Source organism: Tetrao urogallus, assembly GCF_951394365.1.
Source record: "Tetrao urogallus genome assembly, chromosome: 3".
NCBI classification, from domain to species: domain Eukaryota; kingdom Metazoa; phylum Chordata; class Aves; order Galliformes; family Phasianidae; genus Tetrao; species Tetrao urogallus.
The window spans coordinates 21,764,458-21,780,764 of record NC_136815.1 but is presented as its reverse complement, the minus strand read 5'-3'; the positions used below and the strand labels follow the sequence as shown (position 1 = coordinate 21,780,764).

The 16,307-nt window shown below is 39.9% G+C and overlaps 1 protein-coding gene across 1 annotated transcript in view; it reads left to right on the top strand.

Moving 5' to 3' along the window:
• CPQ (carboxypeptidase Q) overlaps positions 1 to 16,307 on the top strand; it is a gene marked incomplete at its 3' end in the record, with an annotated part of 153,745 nt that overhangs the window by 27,849 nt on the left and 109,589 nt on the right. Inside the window, exon 3 of the mRNA XM_079533031.1 lies at positions 1,915 to 2,122. Within this exon, the coding sequence (XP_079389157.1) occupies positions 1,915 to 2,122 (208 nt within the window). The remainder of the gene's footprint in view (positions 1 to 1,914; positions 2,123 to 16,307) is intronic.

The following is a 16,307-nucleotide window of genomic DNA, read 5'->3' as shown; positions in this document are numbered from 1 at the left end:
ATGGATAGTTTCTAGCTGCCTGTGGCATTCTTTAAAAACCATCCAGGGTAGGTGTTTGTTCATTAATGCAGTAAAGCAGTGCCAACACCACTTACACTCCTTGCTTCCTTTGCTGAACAGGCTGCAGTTTAATGTCTGTCCTCCCAGTGCAGAGCTACATGGCCCAAGTGGAGCATTGGGACTGGAGCATTGCAACTCAGCTGCAATGGAAGCAAGTATAAGATACGAATTGCAGCGCCAACCTACTGAGACCTTGCATTTTCTTGTGGAAAATGAGATTTTGCAGATAGCTGGCTTTATTTCCAGTGGCATGGTTCCATCTGCAGAACAATTCTGTCAGAGGGATGCTCCTTAGTAGATGTTGGGACCTCCAGTTCAGTAGACACAGCTGGTCTCTGTGAGCACTCTCGCCTACCTGCCAACAACAGTGAAGTAGAATTTGAAGGTGATTCTCTGCTTTGACTCTTGGTGCCTCTTTTTGTAAAGCTAAGAATCTGAATAGTTATTTGGTTAAAATTTTTACACCTCTCACATTAGGTTAGTCGTGTAGCTAAAATCCACTGGCCTTTCCTGCAGCAGTTGATGTCTCCTGCCCTCTTAAGTGGTGCATGCTTAGGAAACCAGACTTTTTGTATGAAACAGTTTCTGTAAGGTTTTGAAGTGTACTATAATTTGAAAGAAGCCATGAGCCTGGATATAGATGCTAGGAAAGGTGATCTTCCTGTATTTTTGTCAGTCCTTTTCATGTATTACAGCTCTAAATACAAAGCTAAAAGCTCTAAAACTTACAGGGGGGGGAAAAAAAATGACTTTCAAGGAGGAACATTTCCTTTTTCAAATCTGATAGTTTGACTTCTTCAGCAAATCCTTACTCCTTACCAGGCCCTTGTTTTTATTTTAAATTTTCAGTGATGGCTTTTAGGTGAAATGTGCAACATGAAAATTTCAGGCATCCATTCTGTATTTGGAAGAAAATTCCTAGCTCACACATTGTTCAGGAATTTCTACTTATCTCTGTAATCAGTCAACAAAATCAGATTTTAAACACAGTGGTAATTTGAATGAATTACTTTTTAAATGGTGTGAAATATAGCTCCCTAATTAATGTTCTGACAAGACAGAAGCATTCTCTGGCTTTGGAAAAAGATGTTTATACATAAATTCCTTCTCTTTTTTTTCCTTTCTTTTTTTTTCCTGAGCAAGATAATACAGCTATTTAAGATTATCCCAAGTTAAGATTATCCCAAACAAACAGCTGGGTGGGATGTAATTTGGCCTGTGTGAATAGTTTTCCAGAAGTACCTGCCTGTGTTCCTGTATCAAAGCTGAGAAACATGGGCTCCCAAGGAGAGTTCAGTAGAACTGTGGTGTTCTTCTGAATTAAATATGAAGGTGTTTTGTTGTTTTTTTTTTTTTTTTTTTTCCTTTTTAATTTATAGACATGCTTCAACATTTTTTAAAGCCATCAAGCTTTAATTTCTTTTCACTTATGGATTTAATAATTTTGTGTTTTAGTCTATAAATATATGCTTTTATGTGTCTGATGTTAAGCTAAGTTGGTTAGCAACATATCAAAACAATTCCATCTTTCTTATTAATCCCATAGGCAGCTTTTGCAAATGTTTTTATGCTGTTAATGATTGCAGTGAGGCATTAAAGCACATTTAGAGAACAGAATTCCTTCCTGTCTCCCTCATGCCCTCCAAGTGTGGTACTGCGTGTAGTTGGTTTGGGGCGCTATTACAGCTGTTTACTGCCGGTCCCCAGTGAAGCTTTTTACACGGTCTTCCTTTGCCAGTAAGACATTGGGTTTGCTTTCTTGTGTTCTATGCAACCCATGTTTTTCTGTCTGTTAAAACTGGCTTTTGGAGAGTTACAAGAAAACTGTAAAACCACTGTAATGTTTTCTTTCAGGAATTACAGCGGAAGTCCTAGTGGTAGCCTCTTTTGATGAACTGCACAGAAGAGCTCAAGAGGCCAAGGGGAAGATCGTTGTCTACAACCAGCCTTTCATCAGTTATGGTGAAACTGTGCGGTACAGATCACTGGGAGCAGTGGAAGCTGCTAAGGTTGGAGCAGTGGCATCCCTCATTAGATCCATTGCTTCTTTTTCTATTGATAGGTAAGCATTTTTTTTCTTTTCTCCTCGCGTCTCACATTTCAGCCTTTACTTCACATGTCATTTTTGGGTGGGCATTTTTGTTTTTCCCAACTTAAACGTTGCCAGTTATGAGTGGGTGTTCGGTTTTGAAACTACTGGCTGCACGATAGTTCTTTTCCCTTGTGCTTTGTCATTCTTTCAAAATGTTTTCATTTTTTGTTACTGATCCAAATTGTGATTTTTTTTTTAAATTTTTTTTATTTTTAAAGAACTTCCTGTATTCTCAAGGCTAGTATGAATATTCTGAAGTAACCAAAATCACGTCTGTGGTGACAGCATGTTACAGACTATGTGTGATAACTCTCTGTATTTGACTGGACTGTACGTGCATAGTTTTTACTGTATTGGTAACTTCCTAAGCACTAGGCTGGCTTGTACTAGATGAAACAGTAGTTTGCTTCAAACACCATTAATTCAGAGCACTTTAGAAATAAGATTGGTATTTCTCACTCTGTTCTTTAAATAAGATGGAATGAAACCATGTTTTCTTGTATTTTAGATGTCTTAGTACATTGGCTACTTACCATATATAGTTGGTAAAAGAATTTTTTTTTTTTTAATCTGAAGTTTTTTTCTGACTCTGAAATATTGTTCATAAAATGCTCATCTGTGTTGAAGAAAACAAGTTGAGGCACAGAGAGAAAATGGAGAGGAGTCTGGCCATTGGGTACACACTGTTATTTATATAGCATTTTTAAAATACGACACAGTTGTTGGTGAGTCTAATGCCTGCAGTGGGCTTTGTCCAACAGCCTGCTGGCTGAGATGAGAGATCATACAGGCTCAGAGCTGGACTGAGGACTGTGGATGAACCAGAAACATCCCCAGTCCTTCCCCCTGGAACTTGAGCTGTGTGATGAACAGGAGCCTGTGTGGTTGGAGACAGGAGTAGCTGGGTGTTTAAGCCATTTCGGAGGCTTAACTGCCTGGCAACTAAACCCCTTACACAAGGGGGTACTGAAGAGATGTATGGGTACTGATGGATGGAAAGCTGGATGTGAAAAAGCAATATGCCACAGCCCAGAAAGCCAACTGTATTCTGGGCCACATCAAAAGAAGCGTGGCCAGCAGGTTGAGACAGGTGATCCTGCCCCTCTGCTCTGTGCTAGTGAGACCTCACCTGGGGTACTGCGTCCAGATGTGGAGTCTTCAGTACAATATGAGACTTGGGCCTGTTGGAGCACATCAAGAGGAGGGACACAGAAATGATCTAAGGAATGGAACACCTTCCCTATGAGGACAGCCTGGGAGAGCTGGGGCTGTTCAGCCTGGAGAAGAGAAGGCTCTGGGGAGACCTAATAGTGGTCTTTCAGTACCTGAAGGGGGGCTGTAAGAAAGAAGGGGACAGACTGTTCAGCAGAGTATGCTGGGATAGGACAAGGGGAAATGGTTTCAAAGTAAAAGAGAAAGGATTTAAACTGGATATATGGAAAAAGTTTTTTACAGTAAGGATGGTGAAACACTAGAACACTTGCCTGGAGATGAGGTGGATGCCCCATCCCTAGAGACATTCAAGCTCGGGCTGGCAGGGCTCTGAGCTACCTGTTCTATCTGTAGGTGTCCTTGTTCATTGCAGGGGAGTTGGACTAGATGACATTTAAGGGTCCCTTCCAACTCAAACAAGTCTATGACTCTGTGGACTTTATAAAAGTAAGTGGTGCTGCACTTTGTAATACTATTCTGTTTGGCTTTTGCGTGTTCCAAGTAGTGCATTGTTATTTGTTGCTACCCCCAGCTGCCCGTTGGGTCTTTACCCAAAGAGTCATCGTTGTCTGTGGCTAACCTGACCCTGAGTGTGTGCCACACTGGAGACGTGTCCTGTTAGGGTAATGGCATGGTTTCTTTTTAATCTGTGGTCCTTGGTTTTGTTGCTATAGAAGTGAAGGCTAGGAAGCAGGAAGAAGTAGTATAGCATTGGGTCTTTCTTGTGGCTGACAATGGGAAGTGGCTGGGGCTGGCATTTGGAAGCACTCTTGGGTCCACTATTGGGGTCAGAATCTAAGTGGTCACATCTGAGCAGTGTTAGAATTGTGCAAACCTCATCATTTGTGATGCTTCAAAAAGTGTGAGAAGTGAAGTAATGTCGACTAACTGACTTGGATCATGTGCTATGCTGTTGGTGTTGTGCTTGATAACATTTTTGTGTTTCATATGTTCCCCTAAAGAAGCTGACATTATGTGCTTAAATTGCTTTCTTGAAAATAAAGTATTTTGAATTCAGATACTGTCCAAACCATAGTAGTGCTCCACAAATGTATCACTTTATAATACATTTTCTAGTACTAACAATGTTCTAGTAAATTTAACACTGTTGAACAGAAAGTGGAATATGTTTCAAAAATAGTTTTATGGGGGGAAAAAAAAAAGGTATCTTTTGCAAATAGCCTTATTTGTTATCATTAGAGAACATTGTAATCTATGACCTGTTGACTGTCTGAAAACCAGAAGATGATCTGTGCGCTGATCTTTCCACTCCTTATTTCTGGCACCCTGCAGAGGCATTCATTTAAAAGCTGCTCTTTGCATCTTCTGTTTTCCAACCTGTTTCTGGAAGTGTTTTTTACATGTAATGGAAATTATAGAGATGTGGAACAGAGGTAGAGGCTCAAGGTAGTAAGGCCTGTTTATGAGATCTGAATACTGTGTTACAGATATATCAGAATTGAATGAAAAGAGAGGAAACACAGCTGCCAAATGCATGTTTGTTTAGAAGCATTGAATCCTTAATCTGTGCTGTGAGCTGAGGTGTCAAAAGCAATTTCAAATTTAGATGCTGCCAAGAAGCACTTTTTTCATGGAACGTACTTTCTGTCCCTTCCACACTTACCTTCACTTAGGATTTTCTTTTAGGGAAGGAGGAGGAATTGGTTAATCTATTTTTCCCTGCAATAAGAGAAGTATTCAGGCTCAGTCACTTCTGCCTCTCCGTGGTGCATAGATCTGTGTAGTGTTTCTGTCAGGAAACAAGCATTGCTGCAGACAGAATGGATTCTCCTGTATCTGTGCCTCCTCCTGTGTTTTCTTCTGTTCCCTGTTTGTGTCCCCTTGTCAGTCTATAGCTGTGCTGTGCTGTGCTGTGCTGGGCATTCTGCTGTGATGCAGTGCCTCTCTTCAGCCAGCATCTGGGGCTCCTCTTGCCTAAGCCGCTTCTTAGCGTGATTAATAGCAAATGCTGCATTGCTGGAGGGAACAAGTTAGCAAGTTAGAAGGGTGAGAGATGAAAGGTAAAGTGCTGTTGAAAGGCTTCTTAGTATTGTGAAAGAAACTCCTGCATTCTTCCAGTTTGTACACTATTACTTTGTTGACCAGAACCTTCACTTTGGAGAGCCCCCAGTCCACCTATGCACCTATATATGAGTAAGTGATAGCGGTATTAGGGCAGTTTTCCAAAGCAAACATATTAGAAGAAAGTATCCCCCTAATACTTGCTGTCCCACTTTCCTCAGGTCACCGAAGGGCAGAACTTCACTGTTTTCCCTCAGTTATATCAGTGTGTTTTTTAGTGTGTGGTGTTGTTTGTTTGTTTGTTTGTTTTTAAGATTGCAACCTATATTGAACAGGGCCTGTTGCTACTCTGTTTGCAATAGATTAAGCTGGCTAAAACAATGAAAACCTCTTCATGGTGTGATTTCTAGGTGATCCTGCAATGTGAACAATATTGGTAGCTTAGAAAGAAGTGCAGTCTAGTAAATCAGCATCTTAGGCTTATTGAGGCAGGTTATTAAAGTTTACTGACAGGATGGAATTGGTAAGATCCTAGAGTGAATGAAATCAGTGTTCTCTTACTGGCAGCCTGCTGACTGTTCCTTGGTCCAGAATTGGCAAGCAGCTACCATGCCGTCAAGGGCAAAAACTGTGGATCCTGAAGGGAACCTTTGAGCGGAGGTAGTGTGGGCAGCATATTTTTCATTAAGGTATGGTACTAGAGCTGTAGAGAGCATAAAACTGCTTAGGGTCTCAGGCACCCCAAGTCTGAAAGAGGGCAAGAAGGAATGAACTTAAACATTGCTTTATTGTTATTAGAGCTGGTGCCAACTCATCAGTGATAGTGAAGAGCTTTGTTTTGTTGAGTTTCAAGGGCAGAGTTTGTTTAGGGTTGGAACAAAATGGTAATTGACTTAGAAATAAAATTGCCTACACAGTCTCTCTTGGCTTGTTCGAAGATGGCAGTACTTCCATGGCGTTTGTTACCATGTAGTCCAGCTCTTCTGTCATGTTAGGAGAGATCTTGAAATTGTCAGTGTTTTGTGTCAATGTTTTGTGTCAGAGTCAAATGATTCTCCTGCTACTTCATAGGTGTCACCTTTCCAATGAGTTTTGATACTCAAGAGAAAGTCACAGTGACAAGTTTGCCTTGTCCTCCTTGCAAATGTTATGACTACCTGTCTTCCAGTAACAAATTCCAAGGTGTTGACAATTTGGTGGTGAAGATGCTGAAAATCTGTATATTAGGAATCAAGAGTAACAGAACTACTCTCAAGGAATCTTCTGAAATAATGTGTATTATTGTAACTAATCAACAGTATCCATAGTATTTGTTTTTTTGCAGAAGCCAGGCTGTTGACTTTTTTTTTTGCTTTAGTAGCTTGACTATACTGTGATTAATGGTCTTGTACAAATTGAAACATGTAGGTGTATTTGCTGTTGTGTGCAATGAACTGATGAGTGTTTCTCAGTTTGTGATGGATATTATGGCAAAAATACTCAGTTTACAAAGCAGAGTTAGAAAATGTGGTTGTGATAAGGTAGCCACAAGTCTACTCTTTTACTTCCTAGCTGTAAGTTTTTAGAACGCACTATAGGCAGGCCAGAGATATCCATTCACTGTTAAAATGGTCCATGGCATTTGTCTTGTGTGAATATACTCTTATCAATGTGAGACTGTGAGGACATCTTTCTATTCCTTGAGAACCACAGATTAGATAATGTTGTAACACTGCATCTTTCTCTTCTTTTTATCCCTTTTTTTTTAAAATTTTTTTTACCCCCAGTTGGTTTATCTGCTTTTCCCACATAAGGTAACAGATACCATTGGTGTATATACATTGTACCCTCAAAAATGTATCTGGCATTTTCTTTTCCTTTCCTGCCTTTCTTTTCGTTCTCCACTGCTTTGTAAACAATTCATTCCTTTCCTGATTGCTCTGGCAACGTGAGTGTCATTTCTTGGCTCTCATGTGCTGGCACAGTGACTTTTAACACATCACCTCTTCCTAATGCTAATGCTTGGTCTGCTGCCCTTGGTTCCAGATGTGAAGCTTCCTCCTTTCATGGATATTCTGGCTTAAGGAAAGTAGTGGCTTCATGGGGATGTTCAACTTCTGCTCTTTCTGTCAAGTTTTCTGAAGTCTGGAATGGCACAGGAGTTTTGATAGCATTTCTTTTGCTTGTATTTGAGGGTGGTTTGTTTGTTTGTTACTTTTTTAACAAAGAGATGCATTTGACCTTTAAAACTGGTGTGTTTTCATTGAAATGCTATACACTCTGGTTATGATAGCTGACCCGGAGGCTCCTTTCCCTCCTGTTCTGCCCCTCCTTTTACCATGCATGCCAGTATACTTAATTTTACTGCCATCTTAGTGGTCTTCCTTAACTGCTGTGTTTAAATGGAATTGAATTTCAGCTGGTAAGCGCTCCAGAGAAGCACAAGGCTGCAACTTGTATAGTAGCAGCTCTTTATTAATAAGAGAGTCAGCATGACCTGAGTCCATCCTACTCATGAGAGCTGTAGGAGAGTCCCTCAGCAACCCTCCAGCACTGTGTGTGAATCAGGCTGAGCAGACCTGTATTCTCTTCCCTGTATCAGTGCCTGTGAGTCAAGCAGATAAGATATGTCACTGTGCCCTAGAGGGCTGCCTCTCTTCTGTGTTTAATGGCCTGGATCACCAGCTATTAGCACGTTTCTAAAAGATGAGCTGTGTCATAAAATGATTTCTGGAGCTCTGCAGCTAACTACTTCTTGCTTGCTATCTTATTTTATTTTAAGCATTTAATAAAGCAATTTCTATGAACAGGTAAACCAGTAGTCGCACTAAATAGGAGTCAGGTTTGCCATCACTTATTCTTCAGTAACATCATCTGTTGAAGCATGAGACTGGCCATCCATATGGCTCTTTAATTAAAAAAATAAAATAAAATAAAATCTTGGGCACTTGAGCTTAACTAATTTTTTTTATTGCATCTGATACCCATTGAAAGGAAAATAGCAGATTTGTTTTATGTATACAAAACTAAATAGGAATTTTGTATTATTAGTTCTTGTAAGTTTTTGGGTTTTTTTTTTCCACTTCCCTCTGTACGCTCTTCTTTTACTCTGGGATAGTGTCCTGGTAACTGCAGGATCTGGGCTGTGGAAGCCATGCAGCCTCAGTGTATGGATATATTTTAATTCATCTGTAAACTTGCTTTCCTTTTTTTTTTTTTCTTTTTTTTTTTCTTCTTTGCAGTGGAATACTTTGTATCTGGTTCACTTGGAATTAGGGAAAGTATTTTATTGGTTGTTTGAACTTCCTCCCCTTCTGATTGCTACAAATCCTTATTTTAAAACATTTTTTTCCCCACCTGATTAGTTAATAATAATTAAAAACAAAAAAAAACAAACAAACAAAAAAAAACCCTTTTTTAAAAAAAAAGCTACAATTAAAGCTTTATGGTTAACAGAGACTGAGCATATGTTAGCAGTTGGGCCATGCTGTGTACATGATGGAGTGCATCTTCTGGCTTAGTTTCACTAGAATGGAATCCAAAACTTGCACTCCAGGTGGATCACTTCAAAAGCTCAGTCTCTCTTCACACTGAAAGGCTGAAGAGACATACCTTGTGAGACCTCCAGAACAGTTACGTAATCTGCATGAGACTTCAAATTGTTTGTGAAGTAGCTGTCAGATGTGTCCTCTGTGATATAAGAATCACTGTGCAGATGCAAGTTGTTGCTTGTGATTGCCAAATGGTGGTTCCAAGAGGGGACGTGAACAGAGCCAATGCTTTCTGTATGTCACGGAAGATGAAGTTAGGGATCATTGGAAAAGCTGGGGAGGGACTTTCTATAAGGGTAGCAACAGGATGAGGGAAAATGATTTCAAGTTGGAAGAGGGTAGATTTAGACTCTATACTGGGCATAAATTCTTCACTGTGAGGGTGGTGAGACAGTGAAACAGGGATGTCCCTAGAAGCACTCAAGGCCAGGCTGGATGGGGCTTTGAGGTGTCCCTGCCTATGGCAGAGGGTTGGAACGAGATGATATTAAAGGTCCCTTCCAACCCAAACCATTTTCTCATTCCACGATCATCACTGCGTTTCAGCTCAGCGTGGCTCCTCGATGCTGATGAGTATGTACAATCAGACATTTTTAGTGAAAACTGTTTGATAGAATGGTGGAACTAGATTTCCTTTTTATCAAGGAAGAATGTGGAGAAAGGTCTCTTTTAAAGGGAGAAACTCACTGACTTAACTTTCCAGAAGTAATGTTTTCCAAAGGATGTCTGGGACACGAGACATTTCTTTGAGTGTAAAAACAAACTATTTCTGTAATCCTTGAGTGAAAAAAAAATACACTAAATTTACCTTTTTTCCATTTCATTTATGGTGCTCAGCTGGTATCTGGGATTTTTCTTGACCACTTGCAATGCTCTGTAATTCGGATACTGGTGTTCCAATTGTACTTCCAGGGAGCTAACGGTTGTCGGAAAGGCTGAAAATAAAGACTTTATGTGTATTACTTGTGGTTCTGTTGCCTTCATTTATTTTACTCTGTAAACTTTCTTTGCTCGTTGCCATATCACAGTGACAGAGAACCTGTTGTTACTATTGCCTCGTTCTGGTTTTCAGGTGGCTTTTTTCCTTTCTATCAGGTGTGTTTTATACTTACAGGGTGAAGTGATGGTTGTGGATCGTAAAAATCTTTTGAGTTGGAAGGGACTCTTAAAGGTCATCTGGTCCAAGCCCCTGCAACGGACAGGAACAGCTACAGCTAGACCCTTCTAGCCTGACACTGAGTGTCTCCAAGGACGGGGCAGCCACCATTTTTATTGGCAACCTGTTCTAGTGCTTCACTATCCTTGTTGTGAAAGCTTTTTTCATTATATTCAATTTAAATAATCACTGTTTTAGTTTGAGACCTTTCCCCCGTGTCCCATCACACTAGATCCTACTACAGAGAAGTGGTTTCAAACTAAAGGACTTGTTTTCTTTCAGCAGGGGAGAAAATGCACTCTTGGTCAAGGTAGTTTAGAATTGATCTCTGAGGGAGCTGGAAAACCAGTCAGCCTGATGTTCAGAGTCCTCTGTTTTGATGCTGCAGAACTTTATAAAAAGTCTTCTTGTGAGTAGGCAGCACCTTCTGGCCATTTTGTGTAGGCTTGAGGAGTGCACGGACATGCACACAGCAGGAAGCTGAGTGGTAGCCATGGAGGTGTAGCAGTAATTCTACATTGTGAAAAGAAGCAGCAGGAAGGACTGCAGTCTATGAACACTTATCACTTAAGGATAGTACAGCCACAAAAATTGTTCACAGGAAACCTTTCAGAGGAAGATTGTCCTGGGGCAATATCCTATGGTAACAGGATACAGCAATATTTTCTTCTATTCTCCTCAGTGACCAGAAAACAAAGATAAAACTCTCATTTGCAGTTGTAGTAAGGGGAAATAAGAACATACCATGTTTTGTAAGTCTCTGGTGGGCTTGTGAAAGATTCTGGTGATGTTCATAGCACTGCGTTGCCTTGCTCCCCTAAGAGGTATGAATTGGCGGAGTGCTATGGGATTTATTTTCTTGTCCTGCACTTAGGGGCTTTCCCTGCAAGATGTCTCAGTATATTGTTGACTGACAATTCATTAATTTTTACTTTGCTTCTTGTGTTCCCTGAAGGCCAAAATGCCAGACTTCATCTCGCAGTGCAGTCTTTCTGCTTGTTTTTGGGCAAACCCTAGCTGACAGCCGGATAACTTGCATGTCTTAAGGAGAAATGGAGCCTTTTGCTAATATTCCACAGTCAATAAGATAAAAAAGAACAGTTTTATTCTGCCTTTGCATTCATTGCTGGTTCACATATATAAAGATGTTGACCTTATAAAACTGCCACGTCTTGAGTTTCTTGTACTGAGCTGTAAGGAGTTACAGCTGTGCTTGCTGAGGTCGAGTACTGGGAATTTTAGCACTTTCATGTGATTTCCTGTTAATTTAACCCTAATCAGTTCTGGCACTCTTCAGTAGTGTTGGCCTCTTCTGAGTCTCTGAATATCTGTGCCTATGAAAATACTGTTAACAAGTTCAGAACCACCTAGCATCATCATAATGTCTCGCTCCATCAGTTGCAGGTCCTGTTTTGGTGCTCTTGTGTTATTCAATTTTCTTGATTAAATCGATAAGCGTCTTACCAGTATGTGGAGTCCATAAATACAGAGGATAAAGGGAAAACCTGACAACAAAACTGCAGACAAAGATTTCTGAAAAGGATCTGAGTAATACAGTGCCAGCAAATTATTTTTACAAGAGGCGTGTCTATTTCTCATCTGCTGATAAGATGTGAGAATGATGTAGAATGTCACTTCATTTTACTGTAATTCTCCATGCTTTTTCCATGAAGTGTAGCACTGAGGGCTTTACCTGGAGAGATTATGAGCTGATGAGCACATGACTCTGGACAACTGCTAGAGATTCAGCAATACCAGAATGTATCAGAATCATACTTTAGTTGATGTTTGGGGAACCAGGAGACAGGAGTTGGTCCCAACTTGTGATATTCTATAACTCTACAATTCTAATACTCGCCATTGAAAAACAAACAAACAAAAAAGGGTACTGAGAGTAGGGACTGTGCTCCTTGATGTATAATGGAATTACTCTAGTAATTTCAAGATATACTGCAAACTCTTTTTTTTTTTTTTTTTTTTTTTTTTTTTTAAATCTTGAGCTGAAACAGTTTGTATTGTGGTCTACTGTATAAATTTCCCCACATATTCAGTTTTATTATTTTCATATTTTGGTTTTTTAGTCTGTACTTTCCAGTAAGTACTGTTTCCATTTCCTATACTGCTTATTCTTTCTCAAGATCTTTTTGGTATTGTTTTTGACATATGGATATTATTTAAAAAAAAAAATTACCTTCAAGTTACTGAACAGTTTTATTATGTGTGCACTAATGTTTTATTTATGAAACGTGCTGAATGTACTGTAGGACATCTGAAGTATTCTTGTCAAGGTTTACTGCCTATTTCCAAAAGTGAGCACAAGTTTGTGTAGGGACTGACTGGTTTTATTTGCTCTAAAACCTATTTGATGTGTACAACAATATGTTTTATTCCAATATGTAACTTTTTACTTATGACCTGTAACACAAACAAGCAAACAAACCTAGGTGCCACTTGGTGAATACACCTAGTGTGGTATTCAGCTGTTAATATCCATAATCTCTGTGCTTTATACACCAGGCATGCAAAGGATTTGGAAGAACTAATTCCTCATTTTGTATTGCCTTGTTTTCTCAAATGTGGGCAAATATATTGTTTGTTCCAGCATACTATGATTTCTCTTTACAAGAATGGTTGTATTATTTTCCAGCTGTAGGAGGCCTCTGGTTTTGCTAGTTCTTCTACTTCCTACGGTTGTGCTTGTAGCTTGTCAATGTGGTAGGATGTTTCTATGTTATTTCATTAAATGCTGTCTTCACATAGGATGGTCTCACCTGGTTGCATTAGCTCTACGATGATGTGTGTTCAGGCATTTAAGTATCATCATAGAATCATAGAATGACCTGGGTTGAAAAGGACCACAAAGATCATCCAGTTTCAACCCCCTGCTATGTGCAGGGTCACCAACCACCAGACCAGGCTGCCCAGAGCCACATCCAGCCTGGCCTTGAATGCCTCCAGGGATGGGGCATCCACAACCTCCTTGAGCAACCTGTTCCAGTGTGTCACCACCCTCTGTGGGAAAAACTTCCTCCTAGAGTATGTCTGAAACCTCTCCTGTCTCAGTTTAAAACCATTCCCCCTTGTCCTATCACTATCAACCCTCGTAAACGGCCGTTCCCCTTCCTGTTTATATGCTCCCTTCAAGAATTGGAAGGATCAGTTAGGATCAGCTAGACCTGTTTGTATAATGGAGCTAGAGATTTTTGGCACAGAAATTTTGACTAGTGAACCTAGGAAGGCTCAATACTGTCATGGTTATTGTTTGGAATTCTTTTCTAAATAGATCCTGATGTTGATAGCCAACAGTACCACCAGACTCTTCCCTGTAAAAGTAATGTTTTTTGCCTCCTAAGTGTAGCCATTAGAATTACTCTAATCCTTTTCTCTAGCTTTGGTTCCCCCTTCAAATCCAATCAGTCACCTGAGCCTCCCTCATTGTGTCCATCTTCTTGCATCAAATACTAATTCTTTGATCTTCCTGCAGGGTAAGGATAAATGGTGAAGATCCTTCTCCATCTGGTTTAATAAATGAGCAGTGCCAACTCCTGTCTCTGCTCTGCCAGTAATGCCAGCTTTGATTACTTGCCTCTTGCCTTCTCCTTCAGGCACCTTATACTTTCTCATGCTGTTTCTGTACTTGGGAGGATGGTGCAAATTGAAAGCTGTGTCTTTACTATCTTTCAGCTTTTTTTTTTAAATTGACCTTTGACTTGGGATTACAGATTGTACCCACATATCATTGCCTGGGTAGGTGAACAGGGTCTTTGACTTCTATACTGTTTCACCAATACCCTGTTTTTCTAGTCAGTCTCAGCAGTAGTTCTGCATTGGCTGTCTAATGTAAATACTGCAAATACTCTGTGAAGTGTAGAGTTCCTGTTTTTTTTTATCTACTCTGATTTACTATTTTTATATCGACTTCATTACATTACTGCAGTAACGACTACAAAGTCAAATTTCATCTCAAGAAAAAATGTTGAAACCACTGTACCATTTATCTTTGGAAAATCCAGACTGATTCTAGACATTTGTGCACAGGACAACAGAAGATACTCGTGATGAGGGAGAATAATCACAGGAATTGATTAAAAACAGGGATTGTGAAGTTCCATTCATCACTCTGCCCTTGTGTTCCCCAGGGATCCTGAGCAGCTCACTGCTATTTCTCTCTTCCCTTGTTTAAAAACAGAAGTGGTATTTTTGAAACACCAATGTAGTATACCATTTGTGCAGTCTGCTGGGAAGAGACATCATTAGAAGTTGATTCTTCTAAACTGTGACCACATTGATAATAATAGATTATGTTGTAATTTGCCTGTACCAAAACCAGTAGTAGTTGCATTGGGTGGCTACATCTGATGAATAATCTACTAAATAACCATTGCATTTTGTTTTTCAGTAAAGGTGTGTGATTGTTAACATCTGCTGGATTGAGAATCCAGGTTGTCTTAACACAGATCTGCTGAAAAGATCTGGCAGTTGAATGACAGAGAATGGAGTTCATTATTTTGAAATATATTTTTTAGTGTAAATATTTATAACTTATTGGTTGATTGCAGCTCAGAGGATTTGGATTTTGAGTTTAATTCAATAGCAACTCACTGTGAGATTCTTGAAGCTTCTGGAAACAGCGTGAAGGAGCTGGAATTTTGTAAAAGTAGTTTCTTTGTAACAGATCTTTATCATCAGGGAGAACATTAAGGCTAGAAATTAGGTCTTGGGTTTGAAATGTGATTGTGGCAGAGGTCTGAGGTTTGGAAGAAGGATGCTTACAGGAGGAATGTAAGGAAGGCCTTAATAGTTGTTCTATAACCTGTGTAATGCTCGTTCTTTTTCAGGGTGTAGAGCATGGTATTTCTTTGAGGAGGGTCTGTGTCACTCTCTTCCTGCAGTCTCCAAAGAAGAAGAAAACAACTTTCAGAGCTCCCAATTTCAGGCTATGAGAAGGCTGTAGCTGATCCTGGGGAGGCATGGGAGAACTAGAAAGAGTTTCAAGGGACCAGACAGCTTGAGTATACACTTCATATCTCCAGAGAGGGTGTTAGAGTGGACTAAGTTTGTGCTTGAGCAGGGAATCAGCACTGTCCAGGTGCTGCCAGCACCTGGAATCTAATATCCTGGTCTGCTGAGTTCAGCTCAGAGATCATCGGACACTGGATGCAACTCCACAAAACTATTTGTTTCTCTTTTTTTTTTTTTTCTTTTTCTTCTTTTTGCTTAATTTATAATGCTGAAAATTGAGGAAAACAGAAGTTGTATGCTGCAGTACCGGAGAGAATTCTGATATTTCACTGTTGCTAGAAATGTGATGTGAATAGGCATACCCATGAGAAAACTAAGCAGAGCTACTTAGAATAATAAGTGCAGCTGCAATTTATGATTTTAGAAACATAAATGTTTTTCAGTACCTAAAATTAGGCTTCAATCATATAGAACTTTGTATGGTACTTCTCAGCAACACTCAGTGATGGATTCTTTAACCCTTTCCCATATAGAGCTTTCCCTATCTTATTTCCCCATTTTAGCCTTTCCCATTTTATTCCTCTGATATTTTGGTGTTACTTACTGTTACACTTGAGAGTTAGGGAAAAGGTGGCAGAATCCAGGCAAGTGGGAAAAGTTGACAAGTAACTGAAGAACACCATTGCAAAGCATCAGAAGTGTTCAGGTAGTGTTTGTCCTTAAGATTTTCTAGTGAAAGGAAAGGAGACTGCCATTCATTCCTCTGAGAGTCTTCCCCGTACGGTATTTAAGTTGAAGTAGCTAATTAGTCATGTGTTTAATACAGTTATTTTTTTGGAGAGCAGTTTAAAATGCTTAGATCAGTATCAGCTCATTGTGGATGTCCTTGGCTGTGTATCTATTTTAGCAGGAGATACGATGTAGAAGGAGAAATGCTGTTGCTTTTAGGTCTAGGTGAGTCAAGAAAACATAACAGTATTTCAGATCACTCAGCTCAGTTTGGTGTACTTTGGTATACTTTGGAAACTGTGGGATATTAGAAAGAGCATCTGAGAGATTTGAAGGGATTTTTAGTCCACGTATGTTTTTGGCTGAGAAGTTCTGACTACAAACATGCTGTTTTCCACCTCCACAGTCAGAAAGACCGTAGGGGTTAGCAAGGAGTGCAGCTCAGGATCTGACAAAGTTTGTGGCTCAGCCTGGCCACCAGTATTTCAGAAGGATGCTGTCAGAAGGGTCTGTCTCCCATTAAGGGTTTTGGTGTTGACAGGTC